This window comes from Vigna umbellata, chromosome 9 (genome assembly GCF_029865625.1).
Source record: "Vigna umbellata cultivar VRB3 chromosome 9, Vumbellata_1.0, whole genome shotgun sequence".
NCBI lineage: Eukaryota > Viridiplantae > Streptophyta > Magnoliopsida > Fabales > Fabaceae > Vigna > Vigna umbellata.
Window position 1 is genome coordinate 16,552,442 of NC_142173.1, and position 19,041 is coordinate 16,571,482.

Below are 19,041 nucleotides of genomic sequence, written 5' to 3' on the forward strand. Positions count from 1 at the left end.
ATGCTATAGGTGTTAAAATAGACCATTCAATGCATAGATTCTAAACAAATTGTGATTTTTAAATTTAGTTTATTTTTACAGTAAGTTAACGGATTTTATTAACAATTTTTAAAATTCAAATAATTATATATATATATATATATATATATATATATATATATATTTATTTATTTATTTATTTATGCGTGTGCTTATTATTGTTGTTGTCACTTAAAAAAAGCTTCATCAGAAGCATTTGACCTTGATGTCTCCCAACTTGAGATTTACCCTTTTATCAAATTTTCATCTTTCATCAAACAATTTAAAAGCAGGTTTTAAGTTCTTTTAATTAAAAAAAGAGTTGATTGAAGGTTGTTAGGTTGTTTTATCTTTATAAAGATAAAAAAATATCAATATTTTAACTAATTGTATTGTATTACAAATATTTATGTTTTTTTGTATAAATACATGTTTTATTTTATTTTAGCTTTATAGAATAAATGTTTATCCTGAACTAATAACGCGATTTAGTTGTTTAAAATCACTTCATATCTTAATCTAAATTTTGATTGTTCTATTTATTTAGAACATAATTAAATTAAATTTATAATATAAATAAATAAATAAACGTGGAGGCCACGGTATATACCACTACAAAAACAGGATACCCTAATTTCTCTCCCCGACTCCCTTGCTTTGTTTTCAGCTCCGGCAACTTCTCTTCCGACGCCGCCGCTATCTTCGCTTTTATCTTTGCCGTGACCTTCCATTCCTAAGCGCTGCACTAGGTATTTTTCTCTTCATGTCCGCACATCCAAATAACTCTCCCTTCATAATACTCCCAAATTAGGTTATGGATGATTTGGGAATTGGGGGTTCCCTCTTTTTTCAAAATTTATTATCTTTATTTGATTGGGTTGCTGAGATGAAATTATCACGAAGATTTCAGATGCAAAATACAATAATCCTTTTTCATATTTTAATTGACAATAATGGACTAAACTAAGTGCATGTCTGACAGTTTACTTTTTCTGGAAAAGTATTTTTCAGAACTTTTATTTCTTTGAAGGATTTTTTATCTTTAGAAGATTCAAAATGAAGGAGTGCAAACTAACTGTATTTCTTTTTACACGGATATAAATGTATCACTTTCACATGAGTTTTTGAATGTTAAATATTAATAATGTAGCAATCTTCTTATTGTGTTCTACCGCGTTTGATCATGTCTACAAATGATCTTAGCAGTAGAAAATACACAGTTTTTACGTGGCAATAAAATGAAGGAGTGTCTAGTGGAGAAGTCACTCATTTTCTGTTTATTTTCCTTCCTTTTTATTCAATTTTGGTGAGCATCAGTTGTAGTAAGTTAATTTGTGGGTTTATCATCTGAAACTGTCCATGGAAGAAGAGTTGTTTGAGCAACGCTACCCCTTCTAACCATTTTTTCATAAAAATTTCCATCTAATATCCAAATTCCAATACCTTAATGTAAAGTCTAATAAGGTGAGGACCTGCATCCACAGATTGTGAGCTGTGCGGGTTACGTCTTTTAGACGAGGTGTTTATTGTTTAAGTTTATTTTCATATGAAACAAGGAACCTTTATTTTGTTTTTCTGATTTGAATTCTGGTGCTGTAGATCATCAATTTGATTACTTGGGTCAGATTTCTGTCATTCTCAATCATGGCAACTAGTAAGTGAAACATATATGTCTCCCAATCTGTTTAATTGGTACCTTTACCAAGTTGACTCATTTGTGTTTTTATTGTGTCTATTATTTTATGGTATTTCTTTGGTGGAAATCTTTTTTACTTTTTAAATTAATATATCTGATGACTATGGATTTCCTGCAGGACTTCAGTTTGAAAATAATTGTGAAGTTGGAGTCTTCTCTAAACTTACCAATGCCTACTGCTTGGTTGCCATTGGAGGTTCTGAAAGCTTCTACAGGTTTTCATTCATCATGGACTATTGAAAACATTGCTTAGTGTGTGTATATGTGTGTGTGTACACACACACACACATATATATATATATATATATATATATATATATATGTTGGTTTCAATTTGTTATGATAGTATCAGAGATTAATATGTTGCTTGATACAGTGTATTTGAAGCTGAGTTAGCTGATGTTATCCCTGTGGTCAAGACATCAATTGGGGGTACTCGGATTATTGGTCGTCTTTGTGCCGGTAATGTTTTTCTTATCCTCATTTGTTCTATTGGTTTGTCAAGTAGTTATAGTCCATTGAGATGGATCCATCGTATAAACAGATATTTTTTTTTTCTAATTAACAAAAAACGGCACTTATTTCTTCTTTCTAGTTATTGTCTCTTTATTGGACCTAATTAATTTTCCTTGAAATTGGTTTGCAGGAAACAAGAATGGGCTTCTCTTGCCCCATACCACCACAGATCAAGGTAATTCCTATTTCTGTTATATTTTCTTTGATTCTTTGTGCTTTATGATGCAGCTTTAATATCATGTGCTTTGGCCTGTTATGCTTTGGAACTCCCTGTCTTCCCAAACGGAAATTCATCCTATTGACTCTGAATGAAATATGTCAAAAGGTTACTCAATATCTGATTGATGATTCTGGGGGCTGTTAGCACATTGGATGAATAATCGCTGATTTTGATAATATGTTTTACTACTATTGCTTCTGTTATCTGTAATTGAAAGGATCTTGACAAATTTACTAGTTTAAGTACCGAATGATTGACTTGGTGTTTTGGATTGGTCTGTGATTGTGCAATTAGCTGATTTCTTAAAGATTCTGAATTCTGTTCATTTGTTTGTTTGTATCTCCATCTTTATCAACACTCTAGTCTCTATGCCTTTAATTATTTTTGTTCCCATTTTTCACTGGGTTTTTGACAGTATTATATATCTTTGTTTGTACAAATTTTGTATGTTGAGACCCGAAGATAGGATTTCTGGATTGACATTACATTTTTTTAAGTAATTTACCTTTTTTTTTGGCAGTATATAATTCCGCTCTAGTAATGATATACTGACTTATGGTATTTGATTTATTTGTCTCTGTTAATTCTGTAGAACTTCAGCATTTGAGAAACAGTCTACCTGATCAAGTTGTTGTTCAACGTATTGACGAAAGGCTATCTGCTCTGGGGAATTGTATAGCATGTAATGACCATGTGGCCCTCACACACACTGATCTTGACAGGGTATTGTTGCCTTATTGTTGACCAATTTTTTTTTTTCTGTAGGTGTTTATTCATATTTAGAATTAGAAATTGATTTTGAGAGACTTATGTTTTCATGTGAAGCACGGAGGTGAAATACGTTGTACTAATTATTATATGTTGCTATCTCTGAATCTGAGCCCCTTAAATTTTGACAACTCGATATTTAGCATGTATCAAAGCGTAGGGATTTTATCACCTAATGCTGGTTTTTGTTGATAAAACAAATCCCTTTATATCGAGTCTTGTTTGTCTGCCAAACATGTTGATAAAACCCAATGCTGATTTTTGTTGATAAAACAAATCCCTTTATAACTTAAGATGTTATTCTGGCTAATTCTCTACCCAATCAAGTCTTGTTTGTCTGCCAAACATGTTCTCTTATTGCTATGCATATGAAGTAATTTCCCATTCAGGTGTCAATATTAAAATACTGATCTTTTTGTTTATATTAATCCGTTTTTTTCCTTCAAACCCTGTTAGTCCATCATCGTTATTTGCATCTATCTGTGATTTTATATATAGATCTTGGCTAGCTCGAGTATTCAACATTAAGTTTTTGTTCAGGAGACTGAAGAGATGATTGCAGATGTTCTTGGAGTAGAAGTTTTTAGGCAGACCATAGCAGGCAACATTCTTGTTGGTAGTTACTGTGCCTTCTCCAACAGGGGTGGTTTGGTGAGTAAAATATATTATCTATTAAAAATTCATAATTTAGACATCTATATACCCTGTCTTTTGACCATACACTCGATGCAGGTTCACCCTCATACTTCCATAGAAGACCTGGATGAGCTTTCTACACTTCTTCAGGTTCCTTTGGTGGCTGGGACCGTTAACCGGGGCAGTGAAGTAATAGCAGCTGGAATGACAGTTAATGATTGGACAGCATTTTGTGGTTCAGACACCACTGCAACAGAGCTATCTGTAATTGAGAGTGTTTTCAAGCTGAGAGAAGCTCAGCCTAGTGCCATTGTGGACGAGATGAGGAAATCCCTCGTTGATACCTATGTCTGAACTGTCTTAGTAATGATGTTATGTTTTGTGCAACAAGATATTGCACTGCTGATTGTTAAGATATAAGTTTTGGCGATAGTTTCCTTTTGTATTGTGGACATATATGTTCCCATCTGGTTGTACTTTTCATTAACTCTGATATCATGGAATATCTGGTGATCTTAGTGATACACGGATCAAATGCATGTATGGTGTTTGTTATTGCGTAATCCCCTCGTGTTGGCGGTTTAAATAACTCAAGGCAATCATATTCTACGTTATTTTATAACAAGTCCATGCACTAAACTCTGAACAAAGCAACTTTTTGGCTGATTAAAATTGTGCAGAACATAATCTGGTTTTAACATTTTGGCAACTATGAATTGGTTATTGGAGCTCCAACACCGTCAGGGCTATTGAAAATTACAATTATATATGTAAATGAAAATAATCCATGGTTGGGAAATTTGAGCTGTTTTTAAAACAGTATTTTTGGTCATTTAGTCCGACACCGTAATTTTAATCTGCATTTTCATAAATTTTATATTCTAAAATGTACCATTTGTATTGTATGAAATGTACACTTTAAAATATACAAATTTATATTTTAGATTATATATTTTAGAATACAAAATAAAAAGTATATTTTAAATCATAGCATACAAAATTTACTTTATCGGATGGTTGAATTTACGGAGGAACAAAATGGTTTAATGGAACAAAATGGTTTTAATTTTTCAGCGTAAAATTTTGATGGGATGGAAGAAGAAATTTGACGAAGTGCAAGAGACATCTAAATGAAAATAACTAAGTGGAGAAAATTGGGTTGTTTTAAAGGCAGTATTTTCCACCATTTCTTCCTACACCTCTATAATTTCAACCTGCGTTTCTATAAATTTTCATATTTTAAATCTAGATTTCAAATCGTGCATTAATAAGTATAAATAAAAAATGTATTATAAATATTATTTTAAATTATATATTCTGAAAAAAAAAATACATACATATATATATATATATATATATATATATATTCTAAAATATAAAATTATATTTTAAATCATACATTCTAAATTATAAAATAAAAAGTACAACTTAAATTATACATTTCAAAATAATTTTAAATTACACAATCTAACATACAAAAATTCGTTGCAAATTGAAATTGCATGGGAAGAAACTGCCCTAATTTAATCAAATCAGAATTTTAAGTAATGGTGCTCTAGTATACCATCGAATCATTATTATAATATCACATTATTAAAACAAGAAATATACGTATAAATATTGTTTAATATCCACATTAGTTTTGATACACTATCAATACAACTATTCACACTAAAAATAAGGATTAAATATATTTTTAGTCCCTCAAGCGATTTTATTTTTCGTTCCTCTTTCAAACTTTGGTACACTTTGATCCTTATCCTTAAGAAAACTATAATTTTTCGTCCTCCAAAACTAACACCCGTTAGAATTAGGCTGAGTTGGCTAACAGATTGTCATGTCATTTTTTCTTTTTCTGACACTAAGTCAATCTTATTCTCCTCTCCCTCTCCTTCCATCTCCTTCCATCTCCTTCCTTGCATCTGACGTTGAACACAAGGGTTTCTCTCCCAGGGAGGTCGCGGGTTAGAAAAAGGAGATACCCTTTCTCCTTCCTCTTTTCCGGTTTGGTCTGTTCTCAGGGGAAGTGTTGTCCTTCGTCTTGTTCTCTGGTCTTGGGTTGGGGTTTTACAGGAAACTCTTCTCTTCTTTCCAGATTCTTTCTGGTTTTGATTATCGCGACAGGGAAAAGCATAGTTCAAAAATCGAAACAATTTCGAGTTAAATTTGAAAAAGGAAACGAATACCCACCTATCTCTACCTTCAAAATCCAAAACATTTTCCCCAAACAACACTTCCTGGACGGATAGAGATCTTCACAAATCTCTTATTCTGTTGTTACCGAACGGTAGAAGGCAGGAAGAGGCCGTTCGGTCTGATACCATGTAAGTGTTTGAGAAAGAGAGAAGCGAAAGAGCTTCAGAGAAAAGAATAATAGTGAATGAATTCAAGTAAAAGTATATTGAGTTATAGCGGAAGCAAAGAATATATACAAAGAGAAAATAAAAACAGAATTAACAAACTATTTAATAAGATACTAAAACACTGCAACCGATCGGCTTTCATGCTTCTACCGTTTGGTAGCATTCAGCCGTTCGGTAGCTACACTGCCTTCAGACGTTTGGTAGTCTTCAGTCGTTCGGTTCCTGTCTTCAGTCGTTCGGTTCCTATCTTCTTCTCCCTCACCACTCTGCTTCTTCCTGCCGTTTACCGTTTGGTAACAACAGAAGAAGAGATATGTGAAGATCTCTATCATGGACCTCAACATTCTCATGTAAAGCACTCTCCTCCTTGTGGCTGCACGTTGTGAGCGCAATGTCGTGCTCTGAAGCAAGTCCGAGCCAGGTAGGTTTAGGGATTACAGATTTAGGGTTCAGGTGTTTGTTCCGCCTTGAAGAGTGCAGCAAAATCGGAGGCTTCTGGAGGCGACGACTCCGGAGCTGGAGGTAGGAACCATATGATGGAACTAGTTTGGGCTGAGGGTTTGTGTGGCTTGGTGGCGGTGAGGCGCTGGACTGCGGTTCGCGATGCTTTCTTCTTGACGACGAGTTCTCCAATGTCTTCACGACAAAGTGAAATTGCGTTTGGTTCGCGACTTTGGGTGTTGTTCGAATTGGATTTTTGTTCTTTCGTAAGTTTTGGACTCGTGATGGGGCTAGGGTTGGAAATGAGAATTTTGGGGTTCTGATTATTGATTTAAGGTTGTAGTTGATTCATCTAATCTTCTCTGCTAATTGACGATCATGAATTAGAGATTTTGGGTTTCTGATTCTTGCAGTTTAGGCTCTGTTTTTGGAAAATTTTGTGTTCTTGATGATGTGATTTAGAAGGTTAGAGTTCCAATGAATTTTGGATTTTTGATCCGCGTTTTGAGTGTCTTCTTGCAGTTATGGGTTCCTCGTGGTGGTTGCACTACTGGAATTTTGGGTCTCTTCTTGCGATTCTGGGTTCCTCGTGGTGGTTGCACTAGTGTAGTCAATGGTGGTGTTGGGTGCTGCTAGAGTGTTGCAGTGGTTGGCCGTGGAGTCCCAGATGTGGGTTGGCTTAGCAGATTGGGGTGGCCTGTTGGCCAACTCAACTTAATTCTAACCAAAGTTAGTTTTGAAAGTGTACCAAAATTTGAAAAAAAGACAATAAAATCACTTGATAGTTGAAAAAATAAACATATTTAACCTTTAAAAATAATTTTAATATCACTAAATAATTAGATTATGATTCATTGGCAGAATAATTGATGATTAGACAATAAAAAGAAACTCCACTACTTAATTAAATTGCAAATTTTTTCACTACATTTAATATATATCCATTTAAAACATTTTTTAATTATTTGCTAATTTCCTAAAGGGCGTGGTAATCAAATAATCACAGACGAGCTAATCGGCTACCACCTTCCATCATTGTTACAGTGGCAGAGGACAGCTTTCATGCAATTGCATTTTCAGAAATCGAACACTATTTATCAGAAAAAAAATAAAAAATTTCACCACAATTTAACAGTTATAAGGAAGTGCGTGTATGTAAAAAAACGTTTCACAAACGAATAGGAACAGAAACAAAAAACAGCTCAACAAAATTGGTGAAACTGGTATGTCTGACCCCGCCACAAAATCTCAACAGTAGACCTAAAACACCCAATAAATCATAAGCCAGTTAATAGTCTTTAAAATAAACTACGGTTCACAAATCGCTCTTGCAAACAGTACAAGGCACAAAAAACCAGCCCAGTCAAGGACCCAGAACTTCTAAGAATATTGATAATATTTAATGAGGACCAAGAACCTAGTATGTGATCAACTGAATCAAAAAGCAGTGTCAATTGAACCTATATTCTCAGTCAGGAAGGATTTGTTCATTGTCAGCATCTGCCTCGGTCTCAATCTTGGGTTTTGAAGAACCTGAACCTCCAGGGGCCTGCTTCTTCTTGATACCACTCACTATATCATCAATCCTCAGAAGCATGCAAGCAGCTTCAATGGCAGTCTTAAAAGCTTGCGCCTTTACATTGTAGGCATCCCAGATCTAAACATCACATTAGAGCAGAATTTTGAGTTCACTTGCTAAAACTTTGAAACAAGATAAGGTGGCAAATTTCAGGAGGGAAGCAAGAATACAACAAGATAATGACTATTCTGCTAATGAAATAAACGCAGGGTTTCTCACTTTGTTCCCTCTTCTGGAAATAACTGAAATGTTAATTCCTAAGTCTAATGTGAATAACTCCCAGCAGGCAAATAACAAATGGCAGTTTTTGGTACCATTTACAATATGCATATGCAACAGAATAGGATGAAAGTGAAGTACCTTGCGCTCTTTCATGTCAGTGATGCTACCAGTATTTCCATCTATACCAATCCATGCATTTTCCCCATTTGCGTGCTAGTATTTTCAAGAACACAACGTTAAACATTATCAGACCTTCATAGAAAAGACAGTATACACGTGCTACTAAACTATTCTTACTTTTCCTTGGAGAGCAGTCATAGTCCGGATGACATTTACTCCACAATTTTGTGCCAGAGTACGTGGTATAGCTTCAAAAGCAATGGCAGCAGCTTCATACGGCCACTGTTAGTCAACAAGAATCTTAGGTGAGAACCAGTGTAAACTGCAACAGATAAGAGACAGAACTACAATCCACCTAATATAAAGCAGTACGGCAACTAGTTCATATAAAATAAACTCACTTTTTCTATGCCCTCGATAGAAGAACTCTTCTGTTTCAAGGCAGCTGACACTGTCAACTCTGTTGCACCGCCTCCAGGAACAAGTTTTGGATTTTTTATTATGTTCCTTGCAACAGACATGGCATCCTGAAAAAAAAAGTTTCTGTAAGCAGTATGATATGATAAAATCTAAATTCCTAGAACATTTGAATAGCTTACCTGTAGGTTTCTTTCAACTTCATTTAAAAGATCCTTACTAGCTCCCCTTAGTAGTACGGTGCAGGCCTTGGGGTCTTTACAATCAACAATATATGCAAAGTACTCATCTCCAATTTTCTTAACCTCAAATAACCCAGCACCAGTACCAACGTCAGATTCTTGCAATTCATCCGGTCTATTCACAATAACAGCACCACATGCCTTAGCAATTCTATTATTATCAGTTTTCCTCAGCCTCCTGATTGCACTAACTCCATGCTTGCTCAGATAATGACAAGCCAAATCACTCAGACCCTTCTCCGTGATTACCACGTCAGGCTTAAACTTCAGTATCTGCATGCACATCTCCTCAATATATTCTTCTTCCATCTTCAATAAGAGATTCCAGTCTTCTTCTTTGAGCAGTTCAGCATTTGTTTGGTTTTCACCCTTTTTATACTCAAGGGGACAATCAAGAAGAATGATGCGTGGGTTAACAATCTTTCTCCTCATTTTGCCAGGTGCAACCACATCTTTGTTTATCATAACTCCCTTGAGTACTCTAGAATCCTCCAGCTGCCCCCCAGGGACCTTTTCAACCTTAATATAATTTTTAATATCTACATCTCTCAAACCTTGGCCAATCTCAACACCTACTGTTGCAGTAGCATCAATAGCTAAATCCTGGAAGTAACCAAGGAAGAATATATGATACATAACTCAACAGATCCAGAAATGCCAATAGCAGAAGGATATAATAATTTTCAACAATCAAGCATCATCAGGTTTAAAACCTATTCACTCAAGCAGTAAACAACAAAACTGAAGAGCAAGAGCTAAATGAAATCAAATCACTATATAACTAAGTTTTCACGTATCTATACAAATGTAAGAAAATATATTAGTTTGATGAACATAGACAAATAACCTAAATTCAGCCTCCCATCTAACTAAGTAAAGATAACTTAAAACACATTTAGAAGCAAAAAAAATATAGATAATGATCAAGTAAACCATATTCATCAAAAAAAACAAACCACACTTTAGTGAGAAAAACAATGTACAGATGACAGCCGACATCTTGACTTTGGATTGTAAAAGAATTTAAAGAATAACCATTTACCAGAACAAACATACAGCTCAACAATTATATAAAAGAAAAACAAAAAAATAGAAATCCTAGCCCAAGAGATAGAGGAAAACTCACAGCAATTAAATCCCCAAATTGACCTGTGAACTTGGTACCTATGCAGCTCTTTACTAACCCCAGCATTATACCTCCTGCAGTTTAATTAAGCATAGCTTTCAGTTATACACAAAGTAATTAAATGGAGCCATCATGCTCGGTTACTGAACATTACTCAAATTACTAGAAGATTTTGCATCAAAATTTAATCCAACAAGGCACTGGCAAACTTGAAAAAAATCACCTCCCTGTTGTAACTGAACTATTTTTACTTTAGAAAACCTACCAAGGCTCTTTGTCTACAAGCAATTAGAGTAAAGAATTGAAAAAGTTTAGCACACCATAAACATTTTTGGTACAAAAGTTTGGGGGAAGAGAAGGTGCACCAGAAAATGGCTATATAATTAAAGGGGACATTCATTTGATCTAATCCTATAAAATTGAGTGGAAACTCAAATTTGCAACTTTTCAAATGTAAGACCCAGGCTTCCTTCTCTTGACCAATTCCTTAAGGATGGTAGAGAGAAGATTTTTTTCTATTATTGAGAGGAAGAAATTTATAGCACAAAAGTAAAAACTTGGCAATAGACTTACGATCCTGAGCATCAATAGGCATTGCAATTTTGTCAAGAACAGCAATAGCATCCTCCAAAGCTTTGGTATATGCTGCAGATTACATAATCGTAGCATTCATTTATATAAACAATTTTACAGCTTGTAGGAGAAAAACACTTATTAAAAATATACTAATAAGTTACCTCGGCAAATAACTGTAGGGTGAATTTTGTCAATGAATGCATCAGCAACATGAAGCATCTCACCAGCTGCACCCAAAATACAAGATAATGATTGCTGTAAGACAATATGGTGCCCAAAAATTAAAGTAAGATCCAATCCATTATTCATAACACAATATAACAAAATCCAGAATTTTCTATTAAATCATAATGAAACATACCAAGAATGATGACAGATGTTGTTCCATCCCCTACTTCTTGGTCTTGGGTGCGACTTAATTCAATCATTGACTGTTTACGTTGCAAAAAGAAAACACTGTTAGAAAGTTTCATAATAAAGAAAAACTAAACCAGCAAAATCACAGAAGAGATGTTCATAAAATTCAAAGCTCGGAGTGCAGTATGTATAATGTATGCATGACAAAGAAATTTCAATGAATTGACACAAAGGATACAGCAAATACCTTCGCAGCTGGGTGAGCAAGGTCTAATTCACGTAATATAGCATTTCCATCATTGGTAACAACAATTCCTGTTGATTTGCAATGAAAAAGAATGAATGAGAACCATATAAATGCAAAGGATACGAGGGTCTTCAATAAGTTGTAGTTTGGTGTAAAAAAATGAAAACACTAACCTCCTTGAGCATCAAGAAGCATTTTTAGCATGGACCTGGGTCCCAGTGTTGTACGGACTACATCAGCAACAGCCTGGCACTCGTTAAAAATATTAGATTAGAAACAACTAATGAACATTTGTAGTGACAAGTTAGGTTCAGCTAAAATCATTTTTTTCATAACTACTTAGATCAACCTATGATCCTTAGCTTGTGAAAAAGTGAGACGTTAACATCTATAAAAGTTAAGCAAGTTCAGACAATTATAGAAGAAAATAACTTTTTTTCTTCTCACATATAAGTGTATACATAAAAATTACCTTTGCTGCCTGAATAACAGCATATCTCACTTTAGCTCCAGACTCCCGTTTCAAAGAGTCCTCTGCAAATCAGATACACAAAATACAAAACCACTTTAAAACCAATAAAATACGAAAACAGTCATTAAAATTATTTTTTAAAAAAAACAAAAGAAAAAATATGAGCGTAAGAGAAGACAAAGAACTTACGGAGAACGAGAACTGGCGCGTGCATGATTTTTTGGACTCAAAATATTACGAAAATGTTCACACGCGAGAACTAAATCCAGCAACAGAAGATGTACTCCTGACGAAGCTCGTGAAATCTAAGTTCGCTAAAGCAAGTTAGTTTCAAACTCAAACGCCGCGAAGTGAACAAGTTAACGAGGAATCCAGAAATAAAGAAAATTAGTTTTCAAACTCAAACAGTTTTCTCTTAACAAAACGATGCAGATTCAAACGTTTTCCGAATGCAGAAAACGGACAAAATGAACATATTATCAGTGAATCCAAAAGCAGAACCCTAAATAACAATACGAGGGTGGCGATGCAGTAAATGACGACTCAAGCAACACCAGATCAGAGACGAATGCTTGTTACCTGAACTTGGCCGGAGAAGGCTCGATCGGTACCGGGAGCGGCGAGAGAAACGGTGGTTGGCAGCAGCGGCGGCGGAAGAGGCGCTAGGGCACAAAGAAATGATCGAGAGATAATCGGGCGGAAGAGTGTAGTGTGAGTTACTACGCCGAGGTTTTCCGCCAAAATGTGCTAGAAAACCCTTGAACCTCCCAGCGCCTCATTTTATTGATTTTACTTCTTTACCTTTTCAAATTATTACTGTTAATTTTTTTTTGTATGTGTTATACTTACATCACTCTATTTAATTATACTAATAATTGATTTTTAACATATGATTACGAGTGGTAAATAATGAGAGGAGACTCGTTAATTAAAATTAGAAAGATAAACGTTCACGCTATTTTAAATAAGGTTTAAACCCTTTCTCGGTCCTCATTTTTGTTTGCAGTTCGGTCTTCATTTTTTCATTTGTCTCGATTATGTCATATTTTTTGTAAAAATTAACACATTTTATCATAACTGTTAACTAGTCTCAGACGATGTTAAATTTATCTGAGCTGTATTTTTTCTTTTATCCACGTGGCATTGTGCACTAAAGTTGAATGACTCTTGTGTTTTATCCAGGTGGACGACCAAGCTCTAACATTTAAGGGCATCCCCTCTCATCCAAAGTATATTTTCGTCTTGGGGAAGAAGAAGTTTGTCTTTTGTCTTTCGTCTTCGCCAAGCACACCTGCTGTCTTTCGTCTTCGCCAAGCACTATGGTGTTGAGGTGCTGGTAAGGATGTCTCGTTCATCTTCCTCTTGCAAATGTTTGGGTTCGACCATGCAACACAATAGTGGCAGTCTTAGGAGGTTGGGTGCAAAACCAACATGCTTCTGTGGTCAGAATGCAGTGTTCCGTATTTTGAGAACCCCTAAAAACAAGGGGGGAAAATTCTGGGGTTGCCCTAACTTCAAGGTCAGTTTTACATAAGCATAAATCTTTGTCTATTTATTTGGGTTTTCGCGAAGGAGTGTGTGTTCTTGTTGAACAGGGTGGGAGTGAAGAATTGGTTGGCTGCAACTTCTTTCAGTGGTGCATTGAAGAAGCAAATGAAGGAAATGGGCTGAATGTAGAAGAAAGGAGTGGTAGTGTAAGAAATGAAGAAGTGGGTGTGATGAGCATGGAACACATTGTACTACAGATGGAAGAAAGATATGGTGAAAAGATCAAAATTTTAACTGAGAAAAGTTTAGTTAAGTTGGAAAAGTGGTTGAAATTCTTAGTGGGGATGATCTTTGTGATATTTGTTTTGAAAGTAATTGTATTAGCAATGTTGCTGAAACTTGGTTGATACTGTCTCATTTGATTTCATTGATGAAACTTGGCTTTTATGTAATGTGTCTTTTATTTATGAAGGCGAGTGATTACAATGATAATGTGTCTGATTTAATTTCTTTTAATTATATTGGTAATTTAAGTGGAAAACAAACATCATAAAGCAATAAGCAATAAAGATCATGACTGATAATGAAATTGGGCAATAATCACTTTGTCATAACCAAAATCATTGTCTTACATCATAACAAAATGTGTTCAAAATGATAAGATCATTATCTTACATATCCAAAATACGTCAACTTTCATATCCAAAATACATGAAGATTACATCATAATAGAGTGTGTTCAAAATGATAGAGCAATCATTTGCTACAAAATATAAATAAGTTTAGTACATTAGATCATTCATCAGATCATTCATCAGATACATGCATAGTTGTTTCGTGAGTAATAGGAACTTGTGTTGCTGAAGATTGGTTGGGTTCTGGTTGTTCAGGACATTGGTCAGTACCAATCATAATAGATTCTTGAGTTATTGGAACATTTGTTGGTGGAGATTGGCTGACTTCTGTTTGTTCAGCAGATTAGGCAGTAGGAACCTCTACTGTTGGAGGTCTTTGTGGACAACCTTTTTTGTTGTGTCCAAGTTCTTTGATGTCTTTAATATTCCTCATTTCAGCCTCCCATTGTTGTGGATGTGTAGTTGTTGCTGCCCTCCACTTGAGACGTTTAAGGTTTTTTTCAGGAATTTTTTTTTCTGAAGTTTGAATATGAATGCCTAACACAAAATCTTTGTTCTACCCCAGGTAGAAGATCTTGAATTGCTGGCAAAAGACCCTGACATATTCAAGATATTGAGTTACATATACAATATATTGTAATTAACATTTGTGTAATGAAGATATTCAGTTATATGTAGAAGATATTGAACATTGACTGACCTTTTGTTGGTCTAAAATAAATGTGCATCCTGCACAGACAGCTTCCCCACCAAGGTCCTCAATTAGATGCTCTAAGAACCAAGTCCACGACTCTTTGTTTTCTACCTCAACAACAACATATGCTATGGGTAACATTTGGCCGTTTCCATCTCTTCCCACTGTTGTTAGTAACTCCCCTCCATACTTGCCTTTCAAAAAGCATTCATCCAACCCAATAATAGGTCTACAACAAATGACCATTAAGCATGCATAAAATCTTTGGAATATTACCTTACCATTATTGTTACCAACTTTTATTTGTACTGTTGTACCTGGATTTGTTTTCAGCAGCTCATGACCATAATCATAAAGTCTTCTAAATTGTTCCTTGAATGACCCTTCAACATTATCTTTTGCCATGACTCTTGCCCTAAAAGCCATATTTCTTGAAATTCCTACAATCCATTTCCTAGTGACTTTCTCCCTAATGTCCATGACCTTCACAGTAGGGTTTTCTCTCATAGTTTTCTCCATCATTTGACTCAACCACTTTGAAGTCATCAACTTTACATTGAAATCTCTACTACAACTGTGAGCATCAAACACTTTTCTTAGTTGCCATGCATTGACATCACTCCTAAAGGAACAATAGGCATACCGTTTACAATTTCCTTTTCCACCCAAGCACTTCACAAAAATCCTTTTCTTGTCATTCTTAATAAATTTTAAACTTCTCCCATTACTTAGTGCATAAGTCCTAATGACATATGTGAATTCCTTTTTCTCAGCGAAATAAGTTTCTACTTCCCATTTATAAGCCTCCAAACTTCTAGGCATACTAAAAGTGGGAAACCTTATCTTAGTGGACCCATCATTGTCCTCACTATCTGATCCACTAATCAACTCCTCTGATAGCCACTCATTGTCAGACAACCCATGAACATCATGAATACAAACATTATCTGTTGACCGTGAAGACTCAAGTACTGGACTGCAAGGTTCTTGCCTCACATTTCCTTTAGAAGTCCCAATGTCACACTGGACGTTAACATCAATTAGACTTTCTTCACTAACATCAACTTCTTCATCATCTACATCTTCCTCCTCAGTCTTTGCCTCATGTACATCCTCACCCTCACTGTCCTCTACATCATCATCCTCTCCTAAATCCTCTAGCTCAAAATCATGTACCTCATGTACCTCAACTTCCTCTACATGATGGACCTCACCATCCTCAACCTGATGGACCTCAGCATCCTCACCATCACCAACAACCTCATCCTCCTCCACTTGTGTTGCAACATCACCTTCATCATCAAGATGACCACCAACCCAATCAATCATTTCTATTATTTCTGGTTCCATCATATTATGAACCACATACAGATGAACTTCATCATTTAACCTAGAAATGTTCAACATATGCATGACACCCCTATCATCAGTTAATAATTCTAACCTATCTGGGTCGACAGACTGACCTCCTAAATTGTACCATAATTCTTTGATGTCCATATGACCTAATTCTTTGACTGAGGCTACTATGCCAAAATAGCTTCACAGGTCTGGATCACAAGACCATTATGCTCTCTCTCCATCAAATTTTAACAACCCATTATCATCACTGACAAAATGTCCACAATGGTGGACCACAATTTTAATACGTTCTTCATCCATGTCAACAAGTTGCTTTTATAACCTGTACATTATGGGGGTTAAAAAATCTTTGGAATATTACAGTCCTACCACTATGGGAACACTCACTCACTAACTAAACACTCACACTGACACAGACAGGGGGACATGGAACAAAGTAACATCCCCACTAACGAAACACTCACAGACAGGGGACCACTACAGCTGATAAACAATTCAACAAAGAAAATTTGGGACCACAATGTCTAAACTACAATATAACAATTGAACATGCAAAATGGGGACCGCAAATCATTATAAATAGTTATAGAGCAAAACAAAAACCCAATTATCAAAGACGCACATGTTCGTAAAAGCAAAAAGACATTTATACGTTCAAACAAAAAACCAAACACGAAATACCTTACCTTAGTTCGCGTCAACTATCGGCTGGATTCTCTTCGTCTTGTCCAAGATTGCAGTTGGTGATCGTCTTCCGCTTCGTCTCGCAAGAAGGAAATGAAATCCCCAATTCCAATTTCAAATCCCTAATTCTGATATCCCTAAAGTGAATAAAGGGAAGTAAATAATGCCACATCACCATGTTTATTTAATCAAAACACTCCACGTAAATGAAGAACTCACATCAACACATTCTCTCTGCACCATATGACCTTAATTTAACGCCGTCTGAGACCAGTTAACGGTTAGGGTAAAATGTGTTAATTTTTACAAAAAATATGACTCAATTGAGACAGATGAAAAAATGAGTACCAAACTGAGATTTCCATACAAAAATTAGGATCAAGGGAGGATTTAAACTTTTAAATAACGAGTTAATACTTGTACAATTTTCTGATTTATTAATAAAGTTTAGTTAATAATAAATAATATATTCAAAACAACTATAACTAGTAACAATAGCTTTGTTTTTAATTAGTATTAGTATTCATATAACTTTACTAGTATATTTAACATGGTTCTTTTTAATTATATTTTTTCATCTAACATATTCGAATTTAAGAGTTAATTAGTACTCGAATTAATGACCAGTTGATGAAAAATATTTAAATTTGAATTTTGTATAATACATATGAAGGAATGATAATTATGATAACTCTTAAAATGGACTAAAGAAAGTAAATAAATTTTTTATGTCTTAAATAGTTGAATAAAAAGTCTCTAATATATATATCTTGATATGTTTTTAACCCTCTTGGTTATATAAAAGCAATTGTAAAAAGAGGGAATTTATGGGAGAATATTGAGTGGGAAAAAATAATAAGTGATTAATTTGATCAAAGTTCTCAATTTTATAGGACATTGAACCTTTATCAAAAGAAAATAAAAAAGAAAATTGCGAGTCAGGACCTATGCCAGACATACTAGACTATTGAGCTTGTATTTTCAAAACAGGAGAAACCTAACTAGACTGGAACGACCTGCATTGCTACCCCTAATCAAATCATATTATATTGGTTTACTAAACTTACACATAAAAGTAACAATCTATTTCACATTAGTTAGTTTACTACATGTTGAATTAAAAGTAAGTTATTTAAAAGTTAGAAATTTTACAATTCAACTCAACCCAATTGACTCGTTTTAAAATGCTTTGTTCTTCCAACTTACTATATATTTATTATAATACTAACTTGACTTTTTTTTTATAATAATACAATCAAAAGTATTAACCTATTTCACTAAATATTATTATTATAATTAAATAAAGTATCAATCTACATAATTTAACAAATAAATAAATTAAATATCCAAATTTATTAAACAACATTTTACTCATTAAAAAAATCAAATTGTCAATCTAAAAGTAACAAATAATTATAATAAAAAAAATTATGAAATAATTATCAAATTGTCATATCGACTCACTTCAACCTTATTTAATCCTTTAAATCCTTTAACTTGATAAAGTGAATCAGATTCAGTGTTATTCACATTTTAAAAAATTGTATTTTTTTTCAATTCAACCGGTTAAATAGATGATGAGCAAGATTTACTTATGAATTTAAAGTATTTTAACATCTTTAATGTTGTTGGACATGTATGTATGACTATAGTGGCGGACAATGTCAATTATCAAAAGAAAAAGATATTTTTATAATATTTCAACACAACACATGTATCATTTTCTCACCATTTTATTATTTATTTGTTATTGTACTGACAAACTTTAAATTCAATGAAAAACTGACATGCTGTATCAAAATATTGTCCCAAAAATCTATTTTATCATATCAGTTTTCATGTTTAAACAAGTCAACAGTAAAAGAGACTAAGAGAAGAATAGAGAAAAATGAAAATAGGATATATATATATATATATATATATATATATATATTATATTAGGATCCTTTTGTCTTTTATACGCAAAGAGGTAGAAGAAATCATAAATAAGAAAAATGATTATTTGACTCGTCTAAAACTTTTACATTCATTTAATACTATCTTTTCTTACTTTTTAATTTTTTTCTTTTTGAAAAAATAGAAAAGTTTACAACCATTTTACCTTAAGTTCTTAACATAATATTATCAGTTTGAGTACCGGCACCCAGTTGTCTGTACTCCAA

At 34.1% G+C, this 19,041-nt stretch overlaps 2 protein-coding genes across 2 annotated transcripts; one reads left to right on the forward strand and one right to left on the reverse strand.

Annotated features, from left to right (window-relative positions):
* Window positions 1-613: 613 nt before the first annotated feature.
* LOC148192719 (eukaryotic translation initiation factor 6-2) lies at window positions 614-4,417 on the forward strand. Its single transcript, XM_088099586.1, has 8 exons — window positions 614-767; window positions 1,618-1,672; window positions 1,833-1,929; window positions 2,091-2,176; window positions 2,361-2,405; window positions 3,043-3,173; window positions 3,759-3,869; window positions 3,951-4,417. The coding sequence occupies exons 2-8, from the start codon at window positions 1,663-1,665 to the stop codon at window positions 4,206-4,208; spliced, it is 738 nt and encodes a 245-aa protein (XP_087955712.1). The 5' UTR covers window positions 614-767; window positions 1,618-1,662; the 3' UTR covers window positions 4,209-4,417.
* A 3,420-nt stretch (window positions 4,418-7,837) lies between these two features.
* On the reverse strand, window positions 7,838-12,781 carry LOC124837111 (T-complex protein 1 subunit gamma). The gene is made up of 14 exons (XM_088099124.1): window positions 12,596-12,781; window positions 12,206-12,321; window positions 12,017-12,078; window positions 11,718-11,790; window positions 11,545-11,612; window positions 11,302-11,371; window positions 11,102-11,167; window positions 10,938-11,009; window positions 10,365-10,438; window positions 9,179-9,841; window positions 8,981-9,106; window positions 8,757-8,861; window positions 8,598-8,672; window positions 7,838-8,315 (listed from the first exon to the last, which is right to left on the reverse strand). Exons 2-14 carry the CDS (start codon window positions 12,228-12,230, stop codon window positions 8,127-8,129), a joined length of 1,668 nt encoding a protein of 555 aa, XP_087955250.1. The 5' UTR covers window positions 12,231-12,321; window positions 12,596-12,781; the 3' UTR covers window positions 7,838-8,126.
* Between the last annotated feature and the right edge of the window lie 6,260 nt (window positions 12,782-19,041).

Bases quoted from the DNA above. Each gene is read 5' to 3' on its own strand.
- LOC148192719 (XM_088099586.1), top strand. The intron at 1,930-2,090 runs GTTTTCATTCAT...TGCTTGATACAG, and splicing joins GGTTCTGAAAGCTTCTACAG to TGTATTTGAAGCTGAGTTAG. The intron at 2,406-3,042 runs GTAATTCCTATT...TTAATTCTGTAG, and splicing joins CCATACCACCACAGATCAAG to AACTTCAGCATTTGAGAAAC.
- LOC124837111 (XM_088099124.1), bottom strand. From the start codon at position 12,230: ATGCACGCGCCAGTTCTCGTTCTCC. The intron at 11,372-11,544 runs GTATTTGCTGTA...CAACGTAAACAG, and splicing joins TTGCTCACCCAGCTGCGAAG to TCAATGATTGAATTAAGTCG. The intron at 11,010-11,101 runs GTAACTTATTAG...TGTAATCTGCAG, and splicing joins CCCTACAGTTATTTGCCGAG to CATATACCAAAGCTTTGGAG.